This window comes from Giraffa tippelskirchi, chromosome 5 (assembly GCF_054371585.1).
Source record: "Giraffa tippelskirchi isolate mGirTip1 chromosome 5, T2T-mGirTip1v1.2.pri, whole genome shotgun sequence".
Classification (NCBI taxonomy): Eukaryota; Metazoa; Chordata; class Mammalia; order Artiodactyla; family Giraffidae; genus Giraffa; species Giraffa tippelskirchi.
The window spans coordinates 158,036,887-158,060,545 of record NC_137279.1 but is presented as its reverse complement, the minus strand read 5'-3'; the positions used below and the strand labels follow the sequence as shown (position 1 = coordinate 158,060,545).

General features: G+C 35.2%; 1 protein-coding gene across 5 annotated transcripts in view; it reads right to left on the bottom strand.

Moving 5' to 3' along the window:
• DOCK7 (dedicator of cytokinesis 7) overlaps positions 1-23,659 on the bottom strand; it is a 191,952-nt gene that overhangs the window by 89,491 nt on the left and 78,802 nt on the right. For all 5 annotated transcript variants that reach the window (XM_081486625.1, XM_081486620.1, XM_081486621.1 and 2 more), the window contains exons 15-19: positions 11,565-11,682; positions 8,100-8,170; positions 4,196-4,334; positions 3,150-3,251; positions 357-443 (exon numbers count right to left, since the gene is read on the bottom strand). In XM_081486625.1, the coding sequence (XP_081342751.1) occupies positions 357-443; positions 3,150-3,251; positions 4,196-4,334; positions 8,100-8,170; positions 11,565-11,682 (517 nt within the window). The remainder of the gene's footprint in view (positions 1-356; positions 444-3,149; positions 3,252-4,195; positions 4,335-8,099; positions 8,171-11,564; positions 11,683-23,659) is intronic.

Below are 23,659 nucleotides of genomic sequence, written 5' to 3'. Positions count from 1 at the left end.
AGATACAGAGAAAAATATGGAGATCCCCAAGGACCTTTTCCATTTGAAGTATCTAAGTCTATGAGAAATAAAACGAGCTGGAAAATAGTTTTCAACTCTACTTATCCTGCTATGGTCCAGAAACTAGGGGAAAAAAATCACTTAATTGTTCAACATGAAGTCAATAACATCCTGAAAAGGAAAATATTTGCTTTTGTTGACATTAAATGATATTGTGTTGATTCCTTTAAAAAGTTACTTCTAAACCTATACATTTTAAACTGATAGTTTCAAATGTCATAACAGAAAAAACTGATTTAAGTTCAATTCATTTAAGTGAAATGTGATCATAAAAATTATTTAAAAAAACCACTTACTTGTGTATGGATAGATGAAACAGCAACAACTTCAACATTAAAAACACCTTTGTGATTATCTACCCATTTCATGCCAGGTAGGGGAACCTATAAGACATTGAATATAATGATCACAGATGCTTAAGTTGATTATGAATGCTGAAACAACTACGAATTATGAAACAAAACTTACAATATCTCAATAAGAAAAAATACTATGGAAATATATTTTATGCACTACAAACAAATGTAAAACTTATATTTTGTTATTACAAAATCAATGTTTCCTACAAGAGAAGTAAAAGGCTCAAGAAGCAGAAAGCAGAAAATATGCCTTCAAAATTCCAGCTTCCTAGAAACATATCCCTTTATATCATTCCAAATCTTCCCTACACATACATATTTTTATATACACCCTCACATAGGTGATATCAAAAATATTATTTTGAAACCTGCTTTTCACCTATCACATTGTGAGTCTCTTTTAATGCCAATAAATTCACCACTATAATATCTTATTGGTTTATAATATTCTATTTTCTTTATATTAAACACTCTTATATTTTAATTTGGCTTTAAAATATTAATAAGCAAAGGAAGTCTGTTGTTTTAAGGATTAGGAAACATTTTTTCTGACATAAATTGCTCAGTGTTAATTAAAATCGTATCACAAAAAATTATTTTTAAAAGATAGTACATCAGTTCTCTCTATTCTTCCTGATAAGTACAGCTAAAAACTCTGAACATGACACTTGAAAAAAGAAACATAGAGACTGAAAGGGGAGAGAAGGAAGCAGATGTGCCAGGGATCTCAGGATCAAAGGAACCATAAGGCAGTGTTTCCTGAGTATTATTTTTCTCTCATATATCCTGGACTAGTTTGCTAGAGAAGCTGGTAACCCAGAAATGCTCAAAGGAAAAGAAAAAAGGTTGCTCCCTCTAGCCAAACCCAACAATGGCCCTAATCTGGCCAAAGCCAAGAAAACAAACTGCAGCCCCATTCCACCTCCATGTCTGACTCTTTGCGATGCTATGGACTACAGTCCAACAATCTACTTTGTCCATGGGATTCTCCAGGCAAGAATACTAGAGTGGGTTGCCATGCCCACTTCCAGGGGATCTTCCTGCCGCAGAGATCGAACCCACATCTTTTATGTCTCCTGTATTGGCAAGTGGGTTCTTTACCGCTAGCACCACCTGGGAAGCCCCATGCAGAGTGGGGAATGTGAATCTTTATCTCCACCTGGCAATAGGACTTCTCACTACTGCTAAAACACAGACTAATATAAGCTCTAGAGTCACAGCGTAATACCCAAAATGTTTAGGATATAACAAAAAATCACACATCATATCAAGAACCAGAAAAATTTCTACTTAAATGAGAAAAGACAATCAATAGACATCAATAGTTAGATGACACAGATACTGGACAGATCAGACAGGAGTTTAAAGCAGCCATCAAGGGAAAAAGGCTACACAAACAGTTACAAACATCCTTGAAACAAATGACAAAAACAGAATGTCTCAACAACAAAAAAATAGGCAGATAGGCTTTCTTTCCCATGATTTCTTATTTTTATTATATGAAGAAAATAAAGCCAAATAAAGTCAGTTTTCTATTATAATTCAACACTAATTGAGTTAGTGTTGGTAATTAATGTAGGTAAGAAATGTGGTATCTTTACTGAGGTAAATAATACAGGCTTAGAAACTTTTTTTAAAAAAAAGCTGGTGGAGTATATTGTAACTACTCAATGCAAGAAACAGCACTAGCTCTTACAATGCAAAATACTCATTTTCAGCTTTAAAAAATAGGACACCCAAGTAGACGGTGAACACACACTTCTTTAAAAACAGTCTGTAGTATAAATATCATTTGGGCACTTGTAAGAAATGTAAATAATCAAACACTAGCCCAGATCTTATGAATCAGAAACTCTAGGGCTAAAGTTAAACAACTGGTATTACTACAAATACTCCAGGTGATTTTGATGCATGCTAAAGTAAGAACTACTCTCATAAAATATTCTAACAAGTAGTGTGGCAACAGGAATAACATAATAGTAGCAGACACTTCTTTAGTACACTTCATGTGCCTGGCATTATTTTAAGTTCTATGTACTCCTAATCATTCAGTCATCAACACAATCCTTTTGGTAGGCATTACTTATTTTCCTCAATTTACAGATGAGAGAATTCAGGCAGAGTGAGAGTGTCTTAAGTCAGGTTGCCATAACAAAATACCATATACTGGTTGACTTAAGTAACAGAAATTTATTTCCTCACAGCCTGAATACTACAAGTCCAAGATCAAGGTGCTACCATGGTCAGTTTCTGGTGAGAACCCCCTTCCTAGCTTGCCGATGACCACCTCTCACGGTCTCCTCACACAGCTGAGAGAGTAATCTCTCTAGTGTCTCTCCTTACGGAGTACTAACCAGGCATGAGGCCCCACCCTCATGACCTCAGCTAACCTAATTACCTCCCAAAGGCCCCCATCTCCAAAAGCTATCACATTGGGGGCTAGGACCTCAACAATTTAGCAGAGTAAGAAACTTACCTGAGGTCACACAATTGAGCAGTGAAATCTTGGAAACCATACTACACTGCCTTTCAAAGGTGTATGAGATTAAAAAAAAAAAATCAACAACATATAAATGCTTCAAAGTATTCTATAGAGTCATTTTAATTATAGGAGAAAATAATATTACTTCACTATATACATACTTAGAGACAGAAGTTTGAGAAAACTACCTTTGTAATGAAAAACTCATTTCATTGAATCTGGAGAATTTCAAAATAAGAGATACTGACCTCAGGAGACAGTACAGAATAAGCCTGTGGCGGTTTTTCCAGTGAGACTGGTAGGCAAAACTGCCCAGTCTTCAATCGTCCATTCTGAAGCATTGGTATCCACTTTTAAACAAAAAAGAAATAACATTAATTTAAATGTTTGTTATTAATATTAATTACTCCAAAAATTACTCCAAGTTCTGTTTCAAGAACTTGGTATAAGCCAAATTTGTCTCACATCACTAAATACCAAGGGATTTAATTATGTAGGTAATAATAATAATTAGGCCTTTATAATTCGTCTAAAGAAGTTTCCCCATGGCTTGAGAAGGATCCCCAAGCCATTACTACTAACTATGCAATATTTAAATCTATAGCAGGTCCTTATTAGGCAAAGGAAAGTTGGCAGTAGAAAAAGGCCATAAAGTGAATCAATTTTAAACTGGGGTAACGTGCCAATGAAAATAGGGAAAGAAAGATCTGATTAGACATAAATGTTGAAAATAAAACTAAAAGTATGACAAACTTATTTTCTAACATTTAGCAAAATTCATGTCATAAACTGAAGACAAAAAATATGGATCAAATGTTAGTTCTTCTCTTTTGGGTGAAGGCATACCTTTCTGACAAAATTGTGATTAGCACAGTACGATGTATTCATCTTAGATTTATAATTCAAAAGCAATGATTTTCAAAAGATACTCAAGGGTTTTAATTGCTTTAATTAAGCCAATTAAAAGAGGTTTTAATTACCAGAGGTCTCTTTTAGTTATGTTACATTCAAACCATTTTCTTCTGAAGAACCCTTAAAACTGTTATATTTACACAGTAATGTTGGATAAATATACAATAATCAGGACCAATACCTAACATGTTTAAACATGTTAGTTAATTAATGCCATTAGTTAACTATATTAATGAGCATTTTCTTGTTACAATGACCCTTCCTAACCAATGTGGAGAATCAGATATGGAACCCTCAAATAATGATGGACACAAAGTATATCTTATATATTATAAATATTTTTATGATCAAAGAGCTAAATATTTAACAAAAATATACTTACTGTGTATCCAACAGGAGTTTCAAGAGGGGTATTTTGTTTTTGTTGACAACTAACATGATAAAAAGTAAAAAGCAAGTGATGATGGTCAGTTAAAGTAGCAGGGAGTTTAACCTTGATTTCTTCATGAAAATCAGGAGACCTTCATACAAAAAACAAAACAAAACAGATCAATAATCAATAATGTGTTCAAAATAAATAATTACTGCATTTGTATACTTGAGTAATTTTTAAATTAATTTCATGATTCGTGCTTAATTTTTCTACTAGTCCAAAGTATTTTTATTTCCAAACTCTAAGTAACCAACTCCTACACTTTCAGATGAGGAAGCTGTCACTGTTTCTGAAATTTCTCATCCCATTTTCATTAATGGGTTGAGTAATCCTACTATTTGAAAATTCATTAATAATCACCAACTTGATGCTGAGATCTTCATTAGATTGGAAACTGTAGAGCAGAGGAAACTAGGGCAAGGCTTTCTATATTTATAACCAATCTAGATATGTATTACATAGAAAAATAAGTTTTTTATAGTATATCTCATAACCATACCATAGAAAAACACTTTTCTTTTATAGGAGTATAGCTTTATAGTAAGACTAATTTGTTTATCCTTCTGTTTAAAAAAAAAGAAAAAAGATATTTTAAACAAGCTGGTATCAAGATGGGCTCTCTATAGAATTTCTTGTATTTATTATCCCATTGCTAAAGAAATAATGTTACCAAAAACATGGACTAGTTATTGACTGACAGCTTAAAAAAAAAAGAGAAAAAAGAACAGAAAAAAAATCAGAGAACACCCACAATTGCATGTGTCCCACTGCTTGAAAGTGTTCACAGCTACTATAGGCATACAACAAATATGATATTTGATCAAACCAATAGTACTTGCATCTCAATATTTATTGAGAGTGCTCCATATGGGCATTTCTATGGTATAAGGGTATGCATTTCTATGGTATATCATAAATAGCATCATGACTGCTATTTATGATATAGAGCTAAAAGAGAGAAAACCTTAGCATCCCAACCTTCCATATTTGGTTAGTAGCTCTCAGAGTTATATACAATGAAAATACATCCAAACTGTATGGCTCCAACTATCTTTAAAGTGAAAGCTGTCCCACCAACTAGGGATTTTCCTCTGATGCTAAATACGCCAAATATTCTTCCATCTCAAACAAGCTTCAAAAATGCTAACAGGTAAGGGGCAAAAAGTTTTAATACCCATAAGAAAGATAGTTAATGCTTGCCATTTGATAATTTGATGACTTCAGTGAATATAAGATGCTATAGATCTTATTACTTACTAATCACCACTGAATTATGAGAAAGTTGTATTTACTAGTAGTGTTTGACTCTATCATTTTAATTCTACTAATGCTGAGAGGAACAAAATAAAGACTTAGTCACAAACTGAGATACTTTTAGAAATTACAACCTTATTTATCAATATCTTTCCTGGAATTTAGTGTTTCAGTTCATTTCTTTCCTGAAATCATTATGTGAAGGTTCTTATGGAAAATTAAGCATCTAAGAGTTATTCATCAATAAGTATTTTTATTTACCCACCATTAGGCTAATAAGCACTGTGTGACTTTTATGGTGGTTTTAAAGATGAATATTTTTTAAAAACTCTCAAAAATATATATTTAGCAGAAGTATAAGTAAGACAAACATATATCAACAGCTATGCTATAAAGCAGGGGTTGGCAAACTATGGCCACATGGCAAATCCAGTTCATTACTTGGTTTTGTACAGCCTACAAACTAAAAAATTATTTTTATATTTTTAAGTGATTAAAAATTCAAACAAATAATATTTCACTTAAAATATTAAATGAAATTTAAATTTCAGGGTCCATTAAAAATTTTTATTGGCAGACAGCCATGCCCATTTACTTGCAACTTCCTGTGCATGGCTACTTTTGCACTACAACAGCAGGGCTGAGCAGTTGCAAAAGAGCAGATGGTGCACAAGTCCTAAAATATATACTATTTGATCCTTTTTAGAAAAGTTTGCTGACCCCTGGTATAGAGCATATAAGGTTAAATGCCTCAAGAAAAGAGCTGAACAGGTTACTTCAAGTTTTGGATTAAGGAACTATCATTTAGGAAGAGATACATGATATGGGCCTTAAACTATGAATAGTTCAATAACAGAGGGAATTAGTATTATAAAAGAAAAAAAGATCCAAGAAAGGCCCCAAAACAGGACAGCACAGAGTATGTTTGTAATGAAACAGAAATATAATCATTAAGACGTAAAAGATGATTGGATTAGAGACATTAAGAAGGAAATTAAGAATGTTTTACATTCTGAGTCAGAGCAACTGGGAAAATGGTGGTACCATTAATAAAAACAGGGAGAGATTGGCTTAGGAAGACAGTCAAGAATAAACACATGAAAATTAAGAAGGAAGCAGGCATTCAAATGAATATACCTAAAAGATCTGAAAATACACGTCTATACCTCAGAAAGAAGGTTAGGACAGACAATAAAGAGTGAGGATAAGCCACATAAAGGTAAAAGTAGTAGTGGCTTCATTGAATGTAATTCTGGAATACATACAAGATTATTTAGGGAGAGAATATTATAGAAAAAGAAGGTTAAAGGCAAAACTTTAGTGTTTTGCGTGGAAGGCCTATGTTTTAAAGAAAAAGAAAAATTAGAATAATTATTATAGAAAAAAAGTAAACCGAGAGAGGGCCATAAAATAAAGGTAAGAAAGGAGAAAGTTTTAGGGAGGGTAAGGAAAAGCCATGCTACATAACAGCAGTGAATAAAAACTTTTGTTTTTGTAAGTATGTAAGAAACAAATTTTGTGGCAATAAGAGATGGAGCCAATGAAGCAGAAGACTGATGATACAAGAAAAGGAATAGCAGACGGAGTCACACTCTGAAGAGGCTGGATAAGATTCTTTGAGAGCAGAGATGAAAAGACCCACACTAAGGGAGGGTGTGGACCATTACCGACTTCATAACAAAAGGCAGATCCACACAGAGATAATCTGAGATGAAAAGCATAGAAGTTCACAGATATCACGTGAGATGGTCTCAATTGACTTCGTAAAGCAGGAACACTAAGAGTAGCAAACAGAAAAGAGGTAGGAGCTAAAGGAAGGAGAAGAAAAGCTTAAAACAGCCACTGCCAAATGGGAGGAAGGGTAAAAAAGTGATGCCAACAAAATTTACCAAAGAGTAGTGGGGCCAAAAGAAGATAAAATACTGTAGCCTCATCATGTGATAAAATAACATCAATTCGTGACGGCCTCAATGGGCAAAATTTTGATTTTTCTCCAATAGCATCCAATAATTAAAAAAAAAAAAAAAAGGAGGGGTTAGGATAGGAGCAGGGGAAGGTGAGGGAGGGGAAGAGGTAGGGATGGTAGAAGAAGAGGAGGAGAAGGTAGAGGAGGAGGAACAGAAAGGAAGAGGAGGAGGAGAAAGAAAGCAGAAATTACATTATCCAGAGTAAACAATCAATTTTCCAAAGAACTAAAATGGAAAGTCACTAAGGCAAAGATTTATTGGATGCTGCACCAATTTACTGGATGTTGCACTTGGATACAAGTTTAGTAAAGAGTTAAGTAAAACTACAAAGTGTAGGTGAAAACAATAGGGAGAGACCAAAAGACCAGAGGCCACAATGATAGTCAATAACAGTATAATAAAAATGAAAGGATCAGAGAATTTGACAGAAAGATGTTTTGTATATAAAGTCTTAACTTTGAGATGTCTGTGGAGAGAATGTATATCTACAGGTTGAAATTTAAAACTCTGATGCTGACTGTCTTGAATTTGCACATTCAGTGCAGTAAAGCATTCAGTAAACACACTAATGTGAGAGCTAACAATGCCACTGAGAAGTGAGTAACTTTGAAAGAAATATTTGAATTCAGTACCTGTTATGATATACTACGGCTGTATAGGCTTCCTTTGAAAATTCTGAACAGCTAGATTTACCAAAGATTACCTGTAACAAATAACAGCATGTTGAAACTTTGTTGTAATAAATGCTGGATGTTTCATATCTATGTAAGAATTGGTCTGATTTAATAACTGAGAACAATGGGCAAAATCAGCCCAATGAAGAACATGTGCCTCTAAGTTCAATTGCTTAACTGTAAATTTCTTTTCAACTACACACCCATCTGACATTCAAACATTCAGAAAGTTTCTATCCATTATAATTATTGGGCAATAAGGTACATTTCTTTCCTTTTTCTTAAAGAAGGTAAAGAATTCATTCTAAAATCTAGCTATGGTATGTCATTTGGAATTTATATAAGAAATACGATCCTAGAATGGTAACATATATCTATTATACAAATTGGTGGCTTCTCTACTAAAACAACAGTCATTCTAAATGTCAAATATAAATTACTTATATTAAAATATCCTAATTTTGGTCAAGCTCTGTATCCTTACTGTAAGCTACTCTACAATGAAAGAGGAGCTCCAGTCTTCTATTTTTACTTATGCTTTTTTTAATCTACCACGTAAAAAAAAAATTACCACTTTTAGAGACTGGATGTTTCTAAAAGTTTTAGCGACATTTTAGAGGTAAAATAATTCAGTCTTATATATCTTGTCTTGTGAATTCTACCCAACCATGCTATGGTTAATTAGGGCAGCTGATTAGATAAATGTCTTATTGATGTCAAGGTCACAGCTATGATTCCAATGTGACACGCTTACAATGTTATCTAGTCACAGATTAAACCTTTTGAGTCTGGCCAGTCATTCTACACATGCATGAATAAGTATGTGGACAGGTCATCACACGTCTAGCACACAAGTGGTAAAAATGACTCAAAGTTTAGTCCTCATGGGAAGGGGTTAACTGGCACCACCCTTAAATAAAAAGAACATAATAACAGATATCTATGTTTCTTTTTGCAGGTCCTTTTAAGAGTATGTAAAAGTACAATAATTATGACTCTCCTAGATATGTCTAATTTCAAAAATTTTCTAAGAATATCTTACTATGTTTTAATAAAAATGTTGTTCCAGTGCCAGAATTATGAAATTTATGATTTTATCATATCAATGTTATATGATCAAAATTTATCTTAAGACCCGTTTTAATAGTCATTTTTAAAAAATAAGCAAATACAAATATAAGCAAATGTCTGATTATATATTCTTTCAAACCAGCCACTCACATAAACATAAAAGCATTATATTTTCATAACATTAATAATACACAAGTGAATGGAATGCAATACATTTTTCCCCTCTGAGAAGCTATTGTTTTTCACAAAGTAATTTATTTTCCTAACATGCATGAAATAAAGTGGAAAGTGTTCCTTTGACCATTTAACATGTATTTGTAATCATTCATCAACACGAACCAAGCATCAATTATGTCAAGCACTATGACAGGCATCAAGATACAGATATGAGTAAGATACAGTCCCTGCCCTCAAGGAGCTCACAGTCTGGTAGACAAGGTAAAGAAATAAACATATAAATGTTTATGAACATTTGAAGCAGCCTGTAAAAGAAGTGAGAAGACACTATGGCAGCACAAAAAGAAAGAGTGGTCTAACTGTCAATATGGCTGGATGCAGCTGGGGTGCTGCAGAGGAGGCCATATATATGCTAAGACAAGGAAGAGTTTGTTAGGCAAAAAATAAAAACAAATTATTTACATACACTACATTTGTTATAAGCTCAAATTCATATGACCATTCACATATAGGATAATAAAGCATCTATTGTCACAGTCCAGTATCTTTTCATCAATAATGATGGTACATTCAGTCCTTCAGCAGAAATGAAGAGCTAGTAAAAAGCATGAAATGCTCATTCCAAACCTTAAAAGTAAATTCTACATTTATTGAAATATTTGCTCAGCATGTATAATATGCAAAGACCTGAAAAAGCTGCCATAGAAGAATACAAAGATGAATAATTTGTGCTTGCTGTTATCAAGATCTATAAATGCTGATGAAATTGAGCTATAGTGGAAATGAAAATAGTTTTCTTAGTAAGTAGAAAATCAAAAGAACTTGATTCAAATGACTCACATAGAAGCCCAAAATAAAACTGTAAATAATACACCTGTTTTTAGCTCATTTTCAATCCACAAAGGTTCTCTCAGAGGGTGAACATCTACAAGGTTGACAGGTATGCTCCTGCTCCATAAGTTAAAATTCTACTTTCATGGAACTTGCATTTATTAATGTGCCACAAGTCCTCAACGACAATGTGGGCAGTCAAGACCCTCCACAGTCTGGCCTCAGTCTACTATTTCTGACTTATCTTGCATGTTCTGGCTCACTGGCAACTCACCACTCTACCTCCGCTGAAGAACATTCTCCAGTATGAACTACCTTCCTTTCCCCATGGTCTAGACCCACTGCTATAACATTTTAACCACCTCTGAGGCATTCTCTCCTTCCTCTGAACATCTAGGCCTTTGAATCCCTATACACTATCAATCTTCTAATAATTAGCACATACCTTAGGTACTCAGTATTGGCTGAAAAATTTAATCCCTTGAAAGTGTTAGTCCCTCAGTGGTGTCCGACTCTTTGCAACCCCATTGACTGTAGCCAGCCAGGCTCCTCTGTCCCCGGAATTCTCCAGGCAAGAATACTGGAGTGAATTGCCTTTCCTTCTCCAGAAGATCTTCCCGACCTAAGGATCAAACCCAGGTCTCCAGGATTGCAGGCAGATTCTTTACTGTCTGAGCCACCAGGGAAGCTGTAATCCCTTGAGGGGATTTAAAAATAATGGTATCTGCCTGGTATCCCTCCTCAGAGTTTATAATGTAATTGGAATGAGATTCAGTCTGGGCACTAGCACTTTTAAAAGCTTCCTGTGTGAGTGTAAATGCAGCCAAAATTGAGAACTATTGCCAGAGGTTATCAAACCAAGGTGAGAAAAAACATACAAATTAGAATTATTGGGAGAGCATTTTCAGCCCCCATTTACTGCCCACCACTTTCCACCTCCCTTACCTGCCCTTTTATTCTGAAGGAGGGGAATCAGAATCACAGATGCAAGCAAAGAGAAGAGCTATCTGCGCTCTGTTAGAGCACCCTAGGTGATTCTGATCTGGCCCTCTTCTGAAGTTCACTATTTTAAAATCTTATGTGTTGTTCTTATATCCTCTAGATTATAAGTCTTATTCATCTTTGTATCTCTGGAAGTGCCTAGCATATACCAAGTCTTCAATAAATAAAACTTCAAGTAAACTCATTACTACCTGTACAGGAAGTAATGAAGTCAGAAATATGATTTACAAGATCACATTAATTTCCAGTTTAGACCTGCCAACCAAGTGATAACACCCCCCCCCAAAAAAAGTCTATTTGAACCACATATGAAGACTGGAAACTGTAAAGAACATTTCTTACCGGCATGGCATTGCTAGGATCCTCCCCATACATAAACTGGACTTTCACTGTTATATTTCTGGCAGAACCTTGACGGTTGGCAAAATTGAGACTCTGAGGGTATATGTAGAGAAGGTTTCTGTGAAGGCAATAGTATACATGATAGTGAACACATCTGAAAACACTATGTATCACTACTACACACTACAAAAGAAATAAATGAACAAATACTGAATTATTAGCATTTGCTCTATAAACACTATGCTATTTTTACATACAATGTTAGATTTGATCCTTAGAGTAATCATTCAAACGGACAGCAATCAAATACACCCCTACTTTACAGATCAGTTGAGGCCCAGAAAAGTTAAGAGATTTTCACATACAACCAAGTGGCAAAGCTGAAATCAGAATACAGTTCAGTCAGACTTCAAAAGGCAAGTTATTTCCTCTAAAAGAGGCTTCTGAGAAATAAACAAGTGAGGACAGAAACACTTTAAGAAATTAAAAGACAGTTCTAATATTATCTTATAGGATGACATTTATAAATAAGGCTTTTTGTATAAATGTGATCAAGGTTTTAAGAGGTATAATATTCTACATTATTGATCAAAAAACACATATGGCCATATGGTAGGTATAACAGTATTAGATAGCTACTATGAGAAAATCACATATTACTCTACAATTAACTGACGTAAGCCCAGCTGCATCCTACACAGCTGCTGGCAGCATTACCTGCTGCCAATACAAAGATGAGAAATAATTCAAGAAAAAGCACCAAAATAGAGGGCTTCAAAAGAAGTAAGAAAAAATAGATTATGGCTGATTCATGTTGTTATACGGCAGAAACCAACAGAATGTTGTAAAATGATTATCCTCCAATTAAAAATGAATTTTTTTAAAAAAGAAAAAAAGATTGAGAATTACTTTACCTGAAGACTAGTGCTTGCTGAGAGCAGATGAACAGGACTTCAAGTATAATAAAACCCTCCTAATCAAATACTCGGACAATGAAAATAGGTCTAAATTTTCTGGAAGGTGGTAGGGTAATACAGAAATTTTAAATGAACATACACTTTGACCTAACAAACCCATCTTTAGTCTGAGGAAAGAACCACACATATGTACAAATGGGTGTGTTCAAAGAAATTCATGACATTGTTTATATTAGGGAATAGTTATAAAGAATTATAAAGAAATATGTTCATCACTACTGGGCTAATTAAGATATACTAATAAGACAAATACATATCAGAATCCCGAAAATGAAAATGTACATCAGTATTTATTAATGCAGAAAGAGATATCCAGCACGTTGAATGAAAAAAAAACATGTTCCAAAGCAGGATGTACAGTGGCGTTAACCTACTTATGGAAAATTGTGAAGAAATAATGGCAGAAAACCTCTCTAATCTGAGGAAAGAAACAGACATCTAGTTCTAGGACATTCAGAGAGTTCCAAAGACGAACTCAAGGAGACCCACATCTTGACACACTATACCTAAAACTTCAAAAGTTAAAAATGACAAGATTAAAAAGAGGGAAAAGGTGTCATCACACATTTAATGGCAGGGAAATACCTATAAACAAGAACATTTCAAAACAATGCTGTGTTGTGAGAGAAGTATGCAGTAGCTATGGGAGAAAGAGACAGGTACGTAGCTGATCATGATGAAGTCTTTTCATCTTCTACTACTGCCAGACATTTGTTGAAGAAACTGAATTATTTTTGTGTAGATTTTTCCAGAGGCTAGATTTTATTGACTGCACCCAATAGTAACATTTAACATGTTCCTCTGTGTTTTCTATAAATTGAAAGTTGAATCTAGACCTTTGGTCAAATTTCAGGGACAAGACCACTTCGTAAGTGATACTGTATCCTTCTACCAGGAGGAAAATGTTTGGTTGTTGTTTCTTTTTCTGTGCAGTTAGTAGGCAATGATGATCCATGCCTGAACCCATTAACTCATTAAGGGTTGCCAAAAGGTAATATTCTATCACTGTTTCTGTATTTAGAAGCTGAAATATCTGTATGAAAAGCACTTTTCCTTGTCTACTATTTGCTTCTCCAGGAAACCATTCATTATATGAGAGCCAAGAATAAATGCTTCATTCTTTTCCATTATCTGCCAGTTTTCAAAATAATCAGTTGGTACATTACATCCCTCTAAAAGGGATATATTTTTTTAAAGCATCACTTATAAAACAACGGACCAAACATATTAACAAGTTTCAATATTTTGCAGTTACAGTCTTTCAGTTCAGTTGCTCAGTCATGTCCGACTCCTTGCAATCCGATGAATCGCAGCACACCAGGCCTCCCTGTCCATCACCAACTCCCGGAGTTTACCCAAACTCATGTCCATCGAGTCAGTGATGCCACCCAGCCACCTCATCCTATGTCGTCCCATTCTCCTCCTGCCCCCAATCCTTCCCAGCATCAGGGTCTTTTCCAATGAGTCAACTGTTCACATGAGGTAGACAAAGTATTGGAGTTTCAACTTCAACATCACTCCTTCCAAGGAACACCCAGGACTGATCTCCTTTAGGATGGACTGGTTGGATCTCCTTGCAGTCCAAGGGACTCTCAAGAGTCTTCTCCAACACCACAGTTCAAAAACATCAATTCTTCAGCACTCAGCTTTCTTCACAGTCCAACTCTCACATCCATACATGACCACTGGAAAAACCATAGCCTTGACTAGACGGACCTTTGTTGGCAAAGTAATGTCTCTGCTTTTAAATATGCTATCTAGGTTGGTCATAACTTTCCTTCCCAGGAGTAAGCATCTTTTAATTTCATGGCTGCAATCATCACCTGCAGTGATCTTGGAGCCCAAAAAATAAAGTCAGCCACTGTTTCCACTGTTTCCCGATCTATTTCCCATGAAGTGATGGGACCGGATGCCATGATCTTAGTTTTCTGAACATTGAGCTTTAAGCCAACTTTTTCACTCTCCTCTTTCACTTTCATCAAGGGGCTCTTTAGTTCTTCATCACTTTCTGCCATAAGGGTGGTGTCATCTGCATATCTGAGGTTATTGATATTTCTCCCGGCAATCTTGATTCCAGCTTGTATTTCTTCCAGCCTAGCGTTTCTCATGATGTACTGTGCATATAAGTTAAATAAGCAGGGTGACAATATACACCCTTGACGTACTCCTTTTCCTATTTGGAACCAGTCTGTTGTTCCATGTCCAGTTCTAACTGTTGCTTCCTGACCTGCATACAGCTTTCTCAAGAAACAGGTCAGGTGGTCTGGTATTCCCATCTCTTTCAGAATTTTCCACAGTCTATTGCGATCCACACAGTCAAAAGCTTTGGCATAGTCAATAAAGCAGAAATAGATGTTTTTCTGGAACTCTGTTGCTTTTTCGATGATCCAGCAGATGTTGGCAATTTGATCTCTGGTTCCTCTGCCTTTTCTAAAACCAGCTTGGACATATGGAAATTCAAGTTCACATATCGCTGAAGCCTGGCTTGGAGAATTTTGAGCATTACTGTACTAGCGTGTGAAATGAGTGCAATTGTGCGGTACTCTGAGCATTCTTTGGCATTGCCTTTCTTTGGGATTGGGATAAAAACTGACCTTTTCCAGCCCTGTGGCCACTGCTGAGTTTTCCAAATTTGCTGGTATATTGAGTGCAGCATATTCACAGCATCATCTTTGAGAATTTGAAATAGCTCAACTGGAATTCCATCACCTCCACTAGCTTTGTTCATAGTGACGTTTTCTAAGGCCCACTTGACTTCACATTCCAGGATGTCTGGCTCTAGGTGACTGATCACACCATTGTGATTATCTGGATCGGGAAGATCTTTTTTGTACAGTTCTTCTGTGTATGCTGGCCACCTCTTCTTAATATCTTCAGCTTCTGTTAGGTCCATACCATTTCTGTCCTTTATTGAGCCCATCTTTGCATGAAATGTTCCCTTGATATCTCTAATTTTCTTGAAGAGATCTCTAGTCTTTCCCATTCTGTTGGTTTCCTCTATTTCTTTGCATTGATCGCTGAGGAAGTCTTTCTTATCTCTCCTTGCTATTCTTTGGAACTCTGCATTTGAATGGGTATATCTTTTTCTCCTTTGCTTTTCTTCTTCTCACAGCTATTTGTAAGGCCTCCTCAGACAGCCATTTTGCCTTTTTGCATATCTTTTCCATGGGGATGGTCTTGATCCCTGTCTCTTGTACAATGTCACGAACCTCTGTCCATAGTTCATCAGGCATTCTGTCTATCAGATCTAGTCCCTTAAATCTATTTCACACTTCCACTGTATAATCATAAGGGATTTGATTTAGGTCATACCTGAATGGTCTAGTGGTTTTCCCTACTTTCTTCAATTTAAGTCTGAATTTGGCAATAAGGAGTTCATGATCTGAGCCACAGTCTGCTCCTGGTCTTGTTTTTGCTGACTGTATAGAGCTTCTCCATCTTTCTGCAAAGAATATAATCAATCTGATTTCGGTGTTGACCATCTGGTGATGTCCATGTGTAGAGTCTTCTCTTGTGTTGTTGGAAGAGGGTGTTTGCTATGACCAGTGTGTTCTCTTGGCAAAACTCTATTAGCCTTTGATAATAGAGTACTCTGTACTCCAAGGCCAAATTTGCCTGTTACCCCAGGTGTTTCTTGACTACCTACTTTTGCATACCAGTCCCCTATAGTGAAAAGGACATCTTTTACGGGTGCTAGTTCTAAAAGGTCTTGTAGGTCTTCATAGAACCATTTAACTTCAGCTTCTGCAGTGTTACTGGTTATGGCATAGGCTTAGATTACCATGATATTGAATGGTTTGCCTTGGACGTGAACAGAGATCATTCTGTCGTTTTTGAGACTGCATCCAAGTACTGCATTTTGGACTCTTTTGTTACTATCTTTATTGGTGTTCAAATTGTATCATCCTTGACAAGTGAAAAGGTCAATTCAAACTGGCTCATAATCCCTTTGATTCAGTCATAATAGTCTTCCACAACTTCTTGCTAATTCCAGGCTCTTCTTGTTTCAGGCTCTTCTTGTACACTTTCTTTCCAAACCTGGAATCAGCTATTTCTCCAAGGAGCTGTGGTTTATAAAGTGGAAAATGTTTTTCCAGGCCACTAATTGTGGGTTACTCATTGTTTCTTCTTTTGAAAGAATTAGGAGAAAATGCTTTTAACATGAAATATACCTAAATTCATAGTGATAATTCAAATTCAAGAATACAAAGCTTTTATTTCTTCTTTTCTATCTTGCATCTATATACCATTTTTCCTATGCTGAGAATCACTGCCAAGGACATTAACTATGAGAGAACTAAAATATCATTTAATTACTCATTGCGTGTTATTCAAACAAAGGAGTCTTAAGGAACTCCAAGATCTTGTGGTCATCCAGAAGAGGAGGAGTCTGCAAAGAAGACTGATCAGTCACCTACAAAGAAGCAGAAGAAAAACCTTGATAGTACAATGACATGGAAGTAAAAGGAAGAAATTAAAAGTAGAATTAAAGAGTTAAGCATCAAATGCTATTCAGGGACCACATGAGGTAAGAAATGAAAAATGTCAACTGAATTCAGCAACATCACATAAACACACCACAGCTTCTTTATCCATTCATCTGCTGATGAACACTTAGGTTGCTTCCATATCTTGGCTATTGCAAATAAGGCTTTCATAGACCATCTCTTTACCTTTTTTCTTAAATAATTGGTAGAAGTGTAAAGCACCACAGGTATGCTCTAAAAGTTCTTACCCTTTTAGCGCTACAGGAAACAATTATTAATCAAGTCCAGATGGCGCTAGTGGTAAAGAATTCACCTGCAATGCAGCAGACACAAGAGACATGGGTCGGGAAGATCCCCTGGAGGAGGAAATGACAACCCACCCCAATATTCTTGCCTGGAAAATTCCATGGTCAGAGGAGCCTGGAGGGCTACAGACCATGAGGTCAGAAAGAATTGGACATAACTGAGCAACTGAGCACAAGTCACTGATAATCTTAGGCTGAAAACAGACAAAAGTAAGATTCAAGAGTCAGTTCAGTTCAGTCGCTCAGTCGTGTCCGACTGTTTGCGACCCCATGAATCACAGCACGCCAGGCCTCCCTGTCCATCACCAACTCCCAGAGTTTACCCAAACCCATGTCCATCGAGTCGGTGATGCCATCCAACCATCTCATCCTCTGTCGTCCCCTTCTCCTCCTGCCCCCAATTCTTCCCAGCATCGGGTCTTTTCCAATGAGTCAACTCTTCCCATGAGGTGGCCAAAGTATTGGAGTTTCAGCTTCAACATCAGTCCTTCCAATGAACACCCAGGATTGATCTCCTTTAGGATGGACTGGTTGGATCTCCTTGCAGTCCAAGGGACTCTCAAGAGTCTTCTCCAACATCACAGTTCAAAAGCATCAATTCTTCGGCACTCAGCTTTCTTCACCGTCCAACTCTCACATCCATACATGACCACTGGAAAAACCATAGCCTTGACTAGACGGACCTTTGTTGGCAAAGTAATGTCTCTGCTTTTAAACATGCTATCTAGGTTGGTCATAACCTTCCTTCCAAGGAGTAAGCGTCTTTTAATTTCATGGCTGCAATCATCATCAGCAGTGATTTTGGAGCCCAGAAAAATAAAGTCTGACACTGTTTCCACTGTTTCCCCATCTATTTCCCATGAAGTGATGGGACCAGATGTCATTGATCTTAGTTTTCTGAACGTTGAGCTTTAAGCTAACTTTTTCACTCTCCTCTTTCACTTTCATCAAGAGGCTCTTTAATTCCTCTTCACTTTCTGCCATAAGTGTGGTGTCATCCGCATATCTGAGGTTATTGATATTTCTCCCGGCAACCTTGATTCCAGCTTGTATTTCTTTCAGCCCAGCGTTTCTCATGATGTACTGTGCATATAAGTTAAATAAGCAAGGTGACAATATATAGCCTTGACGTACTCCTTTTCCTATTTGGAACCAGTCTGTTGTTACATGGCCAGTTCTAATTGTTGTTTCCTGACCTGCATACAGGTTTCTCAAGAGACAGGTCAGGTGGTCTGGTATTCCCATCTCTTTCAGAATTTTCCACAGTTTATTGTGATCCACACAGTCAAAGGCTTTGGCATACAAGATTCAAGAGTAGTAGGCATTAAAAAAGTGAAGCAAGTAAAATTCTGAAGATTAGAGCTGAGAAGGGGAGAAAGTTAATGCAATATTTGGAGACAAAACATGGGGATTTGGGAAGCTTTTTAAGACTCGGAAAGTTGAAGTTTGATTAAATCCTAATGGAAAGAATGTAGTTGAGACAGAGTTTGCACACACTAAACAAGAATGTAAGATTCCTGAAATGGTGGGTGAAAACAGGATCCAAAGCACTTGATACCAGACCGGCCTTCATTATGCTTATAATTCCTCACTGTGACAACCATTTACTGAGTATACAGTATACAAGATTCTGAAAATAAGGTAGATAAAAGGCAAAGTTCTTGACTTCATAGAACTCATATCTGGAGGGAGAATCAAACAAGCAAATAATTATAATGCAGAACAATAAATGTTACGAACACTGAATGTCACTGGGGGCCCACAAGGGGACTTAAAAACTAAAGAATCTGCCCACAAATTTCAATGAGAAATTTGCAAGTAAGATAGACAGGCAAAACGCACGGAACAGCAAAACACATCATGCTTTCCTCTCACCCCTCAATTTCTGCATTCGGATTACTACTGTCTTAGCTTTGTGGATGTGGACATAACCATTCCCTTTTCATCTTTCAAGTTTTAGAAAGGCTCACTTTCCCTCTCAAACATCACATGACTTTGTTATTCCATTCACAACTCAATCTGCTTAAAATAATTCTAACTTATCTTGTTTATGTATTATTTCTTGTATATATATATATCCTTTACTAAAGGCCAAACTCCATGAGTGCAAGGATCTTATCTATCTAGATAGTTGCTCTATTTCCAATGCCTAGGATAGTTTCCTGTGAATAAATCATTGACTGAATGAATGAATAGTACAGAACTCACATAAATATTTAGTTACTTAACTCTTCTGGAGTTTGGATTTTCAAGTGAAATGGGAATTAACTAAACATTAAGCTATGCTTAATTTCTAATATAAGCAAAACAATTTTAAATTCAATTTGTCTCTGAAGGTGAAATGCATGCATTTAGACCAGATTCTTTTTCATTTGACTACTGACTCCACTAATAAAGTTCCACATAAACCTAGTAAGTCTTTACCCTGCATTTGTAACACTCCTTCAGAGGAATTTTAAGTTAGCAGAGAGAAGGTAGATCAATAAAAAGTGCTGAGTTGTTGAGATACCTGACTAGCCTTTTTTAAGGCTGATTTCATATTTCACCACTTTCTCAAAATAAATTCTAGATTAAATCCAAGTTTTAAATAATAAAAATAAAACCATAAAGCTAACAGAAGAGCATTAAAGAGACCATATTTTATAGGTAAGGAAGACATTTCTGAGCGTGAGCCACAAAAAATCATAAAAGACAAATTTTAAAGCCTCTACAGAGCAGGGGATACCAAAACACAAGTGGAAGACAAAGGACAAATTGGAAGAACACTGATGTTACATAGATGACAAAGAGTTAATATCCATCACATGTAAATAATTCCTAAAATTAGTCAGAAAGAGACAAACAAACATGGGACAGGGAGTTTGATGGGGAGAGGGAGACTTAGACAATACTCAGATAATTCACAAAGAGAGCAAGACAGAGACACAGCAAAATCAACTAGATATATTTGCCTACCAGGTTTATCAATATTTTTTGTCTTGCTCATTCAAAATATTGGTAAAAATTAATGAGAAAAAGAAACTCTCATATATTTTTGGTAGGGATATTTTTGGCACAATCCTTTTAAGATAATCTGCAAAGAGAAATCTACTTTGAAATTTAACATCTATGAACTTATCATATGAAAATATTTATATACAAATATAAATACATTTTCTATGCATATTGTTTATAATCAGAAAATTACAAGCAACTTAAAGTATCACTGATAGGGAGATGATTAAATTAAGGTGCATCTATATAATAAAAGACTGTGCAGCCACTTAAAAGGATATGGTAAATACATAGGCAGTCATATGAAAATAAATTTTAAAATGTTGAAGTCTTAAATCAATGTACATATATATAAAAACATGAGCTATATATAACATACTCTCATTTGTGTTAAGTAAAAATTACATTTAGCCAGTCATCCAAGGGAACTGGTATGACAGATCCCAAAATCTTAATAGTGAAGAGTGAGGATTTTTATTTTTTAAAGATTTTCAAATATCTGGGTTTCCACATTAAGTACTTTTCAGTATAAAAATTAAACATTTATTAATGCCAGTTAATGGACATGGGAAAAAAAAAAAGCTAAGATAAATAAAATGATTCCTTAGAAGGTCAGTCACCTTCTGGACCTGTGTTGTCCAATAATACAGTCTAGTGAGAATACAGGGCTTCCCTGGTGATGCAGACAGTAAAGAATTCTGCCTGTGTTGCAGGAGACCAGGTTTGATTCTGGGATCAGGAAGATCCCCTAGAGAAAGGAATGGCTACCCACTCCAGTATTCTTGCCTGGAGACTATAGAGTACTTTATGTGTACCTGTTCTAACCGACATATCCTGAAACTATAAAAAACATACTAGATTTGGAAGACAGTATGAAAAAAGAATATAACATACCTAATTAATATTTTCATACTGGTATATTAAAATGGTAATTTTTTATATATCAGATAAATAAAACATACATTAAAATTAATTTCACTCATCTCTTCAGTTTTTTACATATATAACTCACATTGTATTTCCACTGGACAGTACTCTTCTAGACAAAGAGAGGAAAAGGAAGCTAATGTATTACTTTTTCATTAGTCCTTATAAATATTTCTATTTATAAACATTTTTCTCAGTTACTTTTAGTATTTCTACCAAATGTATTAATTCAAAAACAAATGACCACACCTAAAAAAGGAAAAAATTAGTAGGGACATACTATATTCAAATTAATAGGGATACAAGATCCAAAACGCCTTGTGTTTTATTTGGAAGTCAAATTTCCATAAGATTGCACAACCTGGGAGAGGATGAAGGACTTTGCTTCACTTTTTAAACAAAGCTCCCAAGTGTCCTAAAATTCCATGCAGCTAATAAGTTTTGAGTATTAGTTCGTAGAAACTGGGAATCCTTAAATTAGGTCTTAATTTTGCCTAGTTTCTTATTTTCTTTGGCATAAAAATTTTAAATTTTTATAACGTTACTGGTTATATCTGGTCAGGGTTCTGTTTAAACACATTACATTTCCCATGTTGACATTCTTCTACAGCTTGTAATTAGACAATTTATTTATTTTAATTTTATTCCATAACATGTCAAACTACTATAAGAAAAAATTACCTAGATATTTCTACCCCAAGACAATATTATAAACCAAGAATATGCAACCACTGCCTCTAACCTCTTTTAGCATTACATGTGAGGCGTTACAACATATAACTTCAACAGAAAGTGTTAATATTCCACCACATTAACTAAAATAGAAAGAAATTCCTACACACAGCCTTTCTTTGGTATTACTATCCAGTTACTTTCATGCACTGGAAGGGACTACTTTTCATTGTAAAGAGCCTCCAATACTAAAAAGGAGTATCTATTACATGCAAATTTTGTGTTTGAAAAACTCCAATGTTAAGACTTATCTTACTCATTCAATAAAAATTTATTGTTTCTCCAACATGTAAGGAATTTACTGAAGTGCTCTATGGAATATAAATTAAAAACAGATACAGATCTTACCAATAAACAGCTTATAGTACAATAGAGACAAGAAGTTGACCCATCTCAACTGCTCCTCAACTAGAAGGTGGATGAAATATCAGGGTCAACAGTTTCAAGCAAGAAAAGGAGACAGTTCAATTAAAGAAGTTTTGAAACACGCCCTTCATGACCAATGATCTCAACACTAACATATCCCTTTTAAAAGGGGGAGAAAATTCAAATTTTTTCACTAGTTCAACATACACTTCTATAATTTCATTAACATGTACCAGTGGTAAAGGTAAAATGATAATGAAGAAAATGGAAAAATGTTTTGTCTTTCTTCTTCACTACTGGAAGTATTTGTATACTTTTATTTACTTGCATTCTTTATTTCTCTTACAAACAGAAATACTTATATTGATCTATATTGGACACTTAGAAAAAGTATACACAAGTTAAACAAAAGAAATAATTCCCTGTACTTACCAAAGTTCAAGAGACCAAAGTAAGAAAACCTAGATTCTAGAAAAATTTCCCAACTTATGTCATCTTAACATAAGATTAGATAATATTTATCAATAAAATATTACTGTACTACTACATAAATGCACTGACTTTCTCATTACAAAAGAATAGCTAGTACATAATACCATGTTGTATTTACTAAACACTAGGTATTGTTCTAAGTGCTTTAAAATATTAATTTTTAAACTCTGTAAAGTGGATATTATCTTCAATTGATAGACAAGAAAAGAAAGGTACAGAAAAGCTAAGTAATTTCACAGAACTGAAGAACAGCAGAGTCAGGCTTCTAATTCAGCTAGTCTCTCTCCAGAATCAAACTCTTAATCACTATGGTTTACTACATCTCCTGTAACCATTCTATCTAAAAGCCCTTAATGCTAAATGATCAAAAGAAAGGTTTTGTTAAATTTAGATCATGAATATTGTTCCCAAGTTCACAACCTACAGAAAAATTTATAATGGGCAAATAGTTCTTGACACTGGAACCACATAATCTATTGGTCTTTCAGTGGGTACAGGGGAAAGAGGCTAGAACACAGAGACATAGACTGTAACAGAGAAAAAGGATGAAATACCTTTTAAGATGGGATTTTGTGATTATATACAAACACGGTTTAGATAGATCATCTGAAGCAAAAAAATATACACACAACTAATTATAGTGACAAATAATAAGGAATAAATAATCATACGTTAGCTCATATAGAGTAGCATGGGAATACAGCATTAACATCACCTGCAGATGTGGAGGAAGGCTTCACAGAGAACACATTTTTGGGGATCATCACTGTTTCAAAAAAAACTAAAATACAATTTGGGAAATGCATACTTGATTC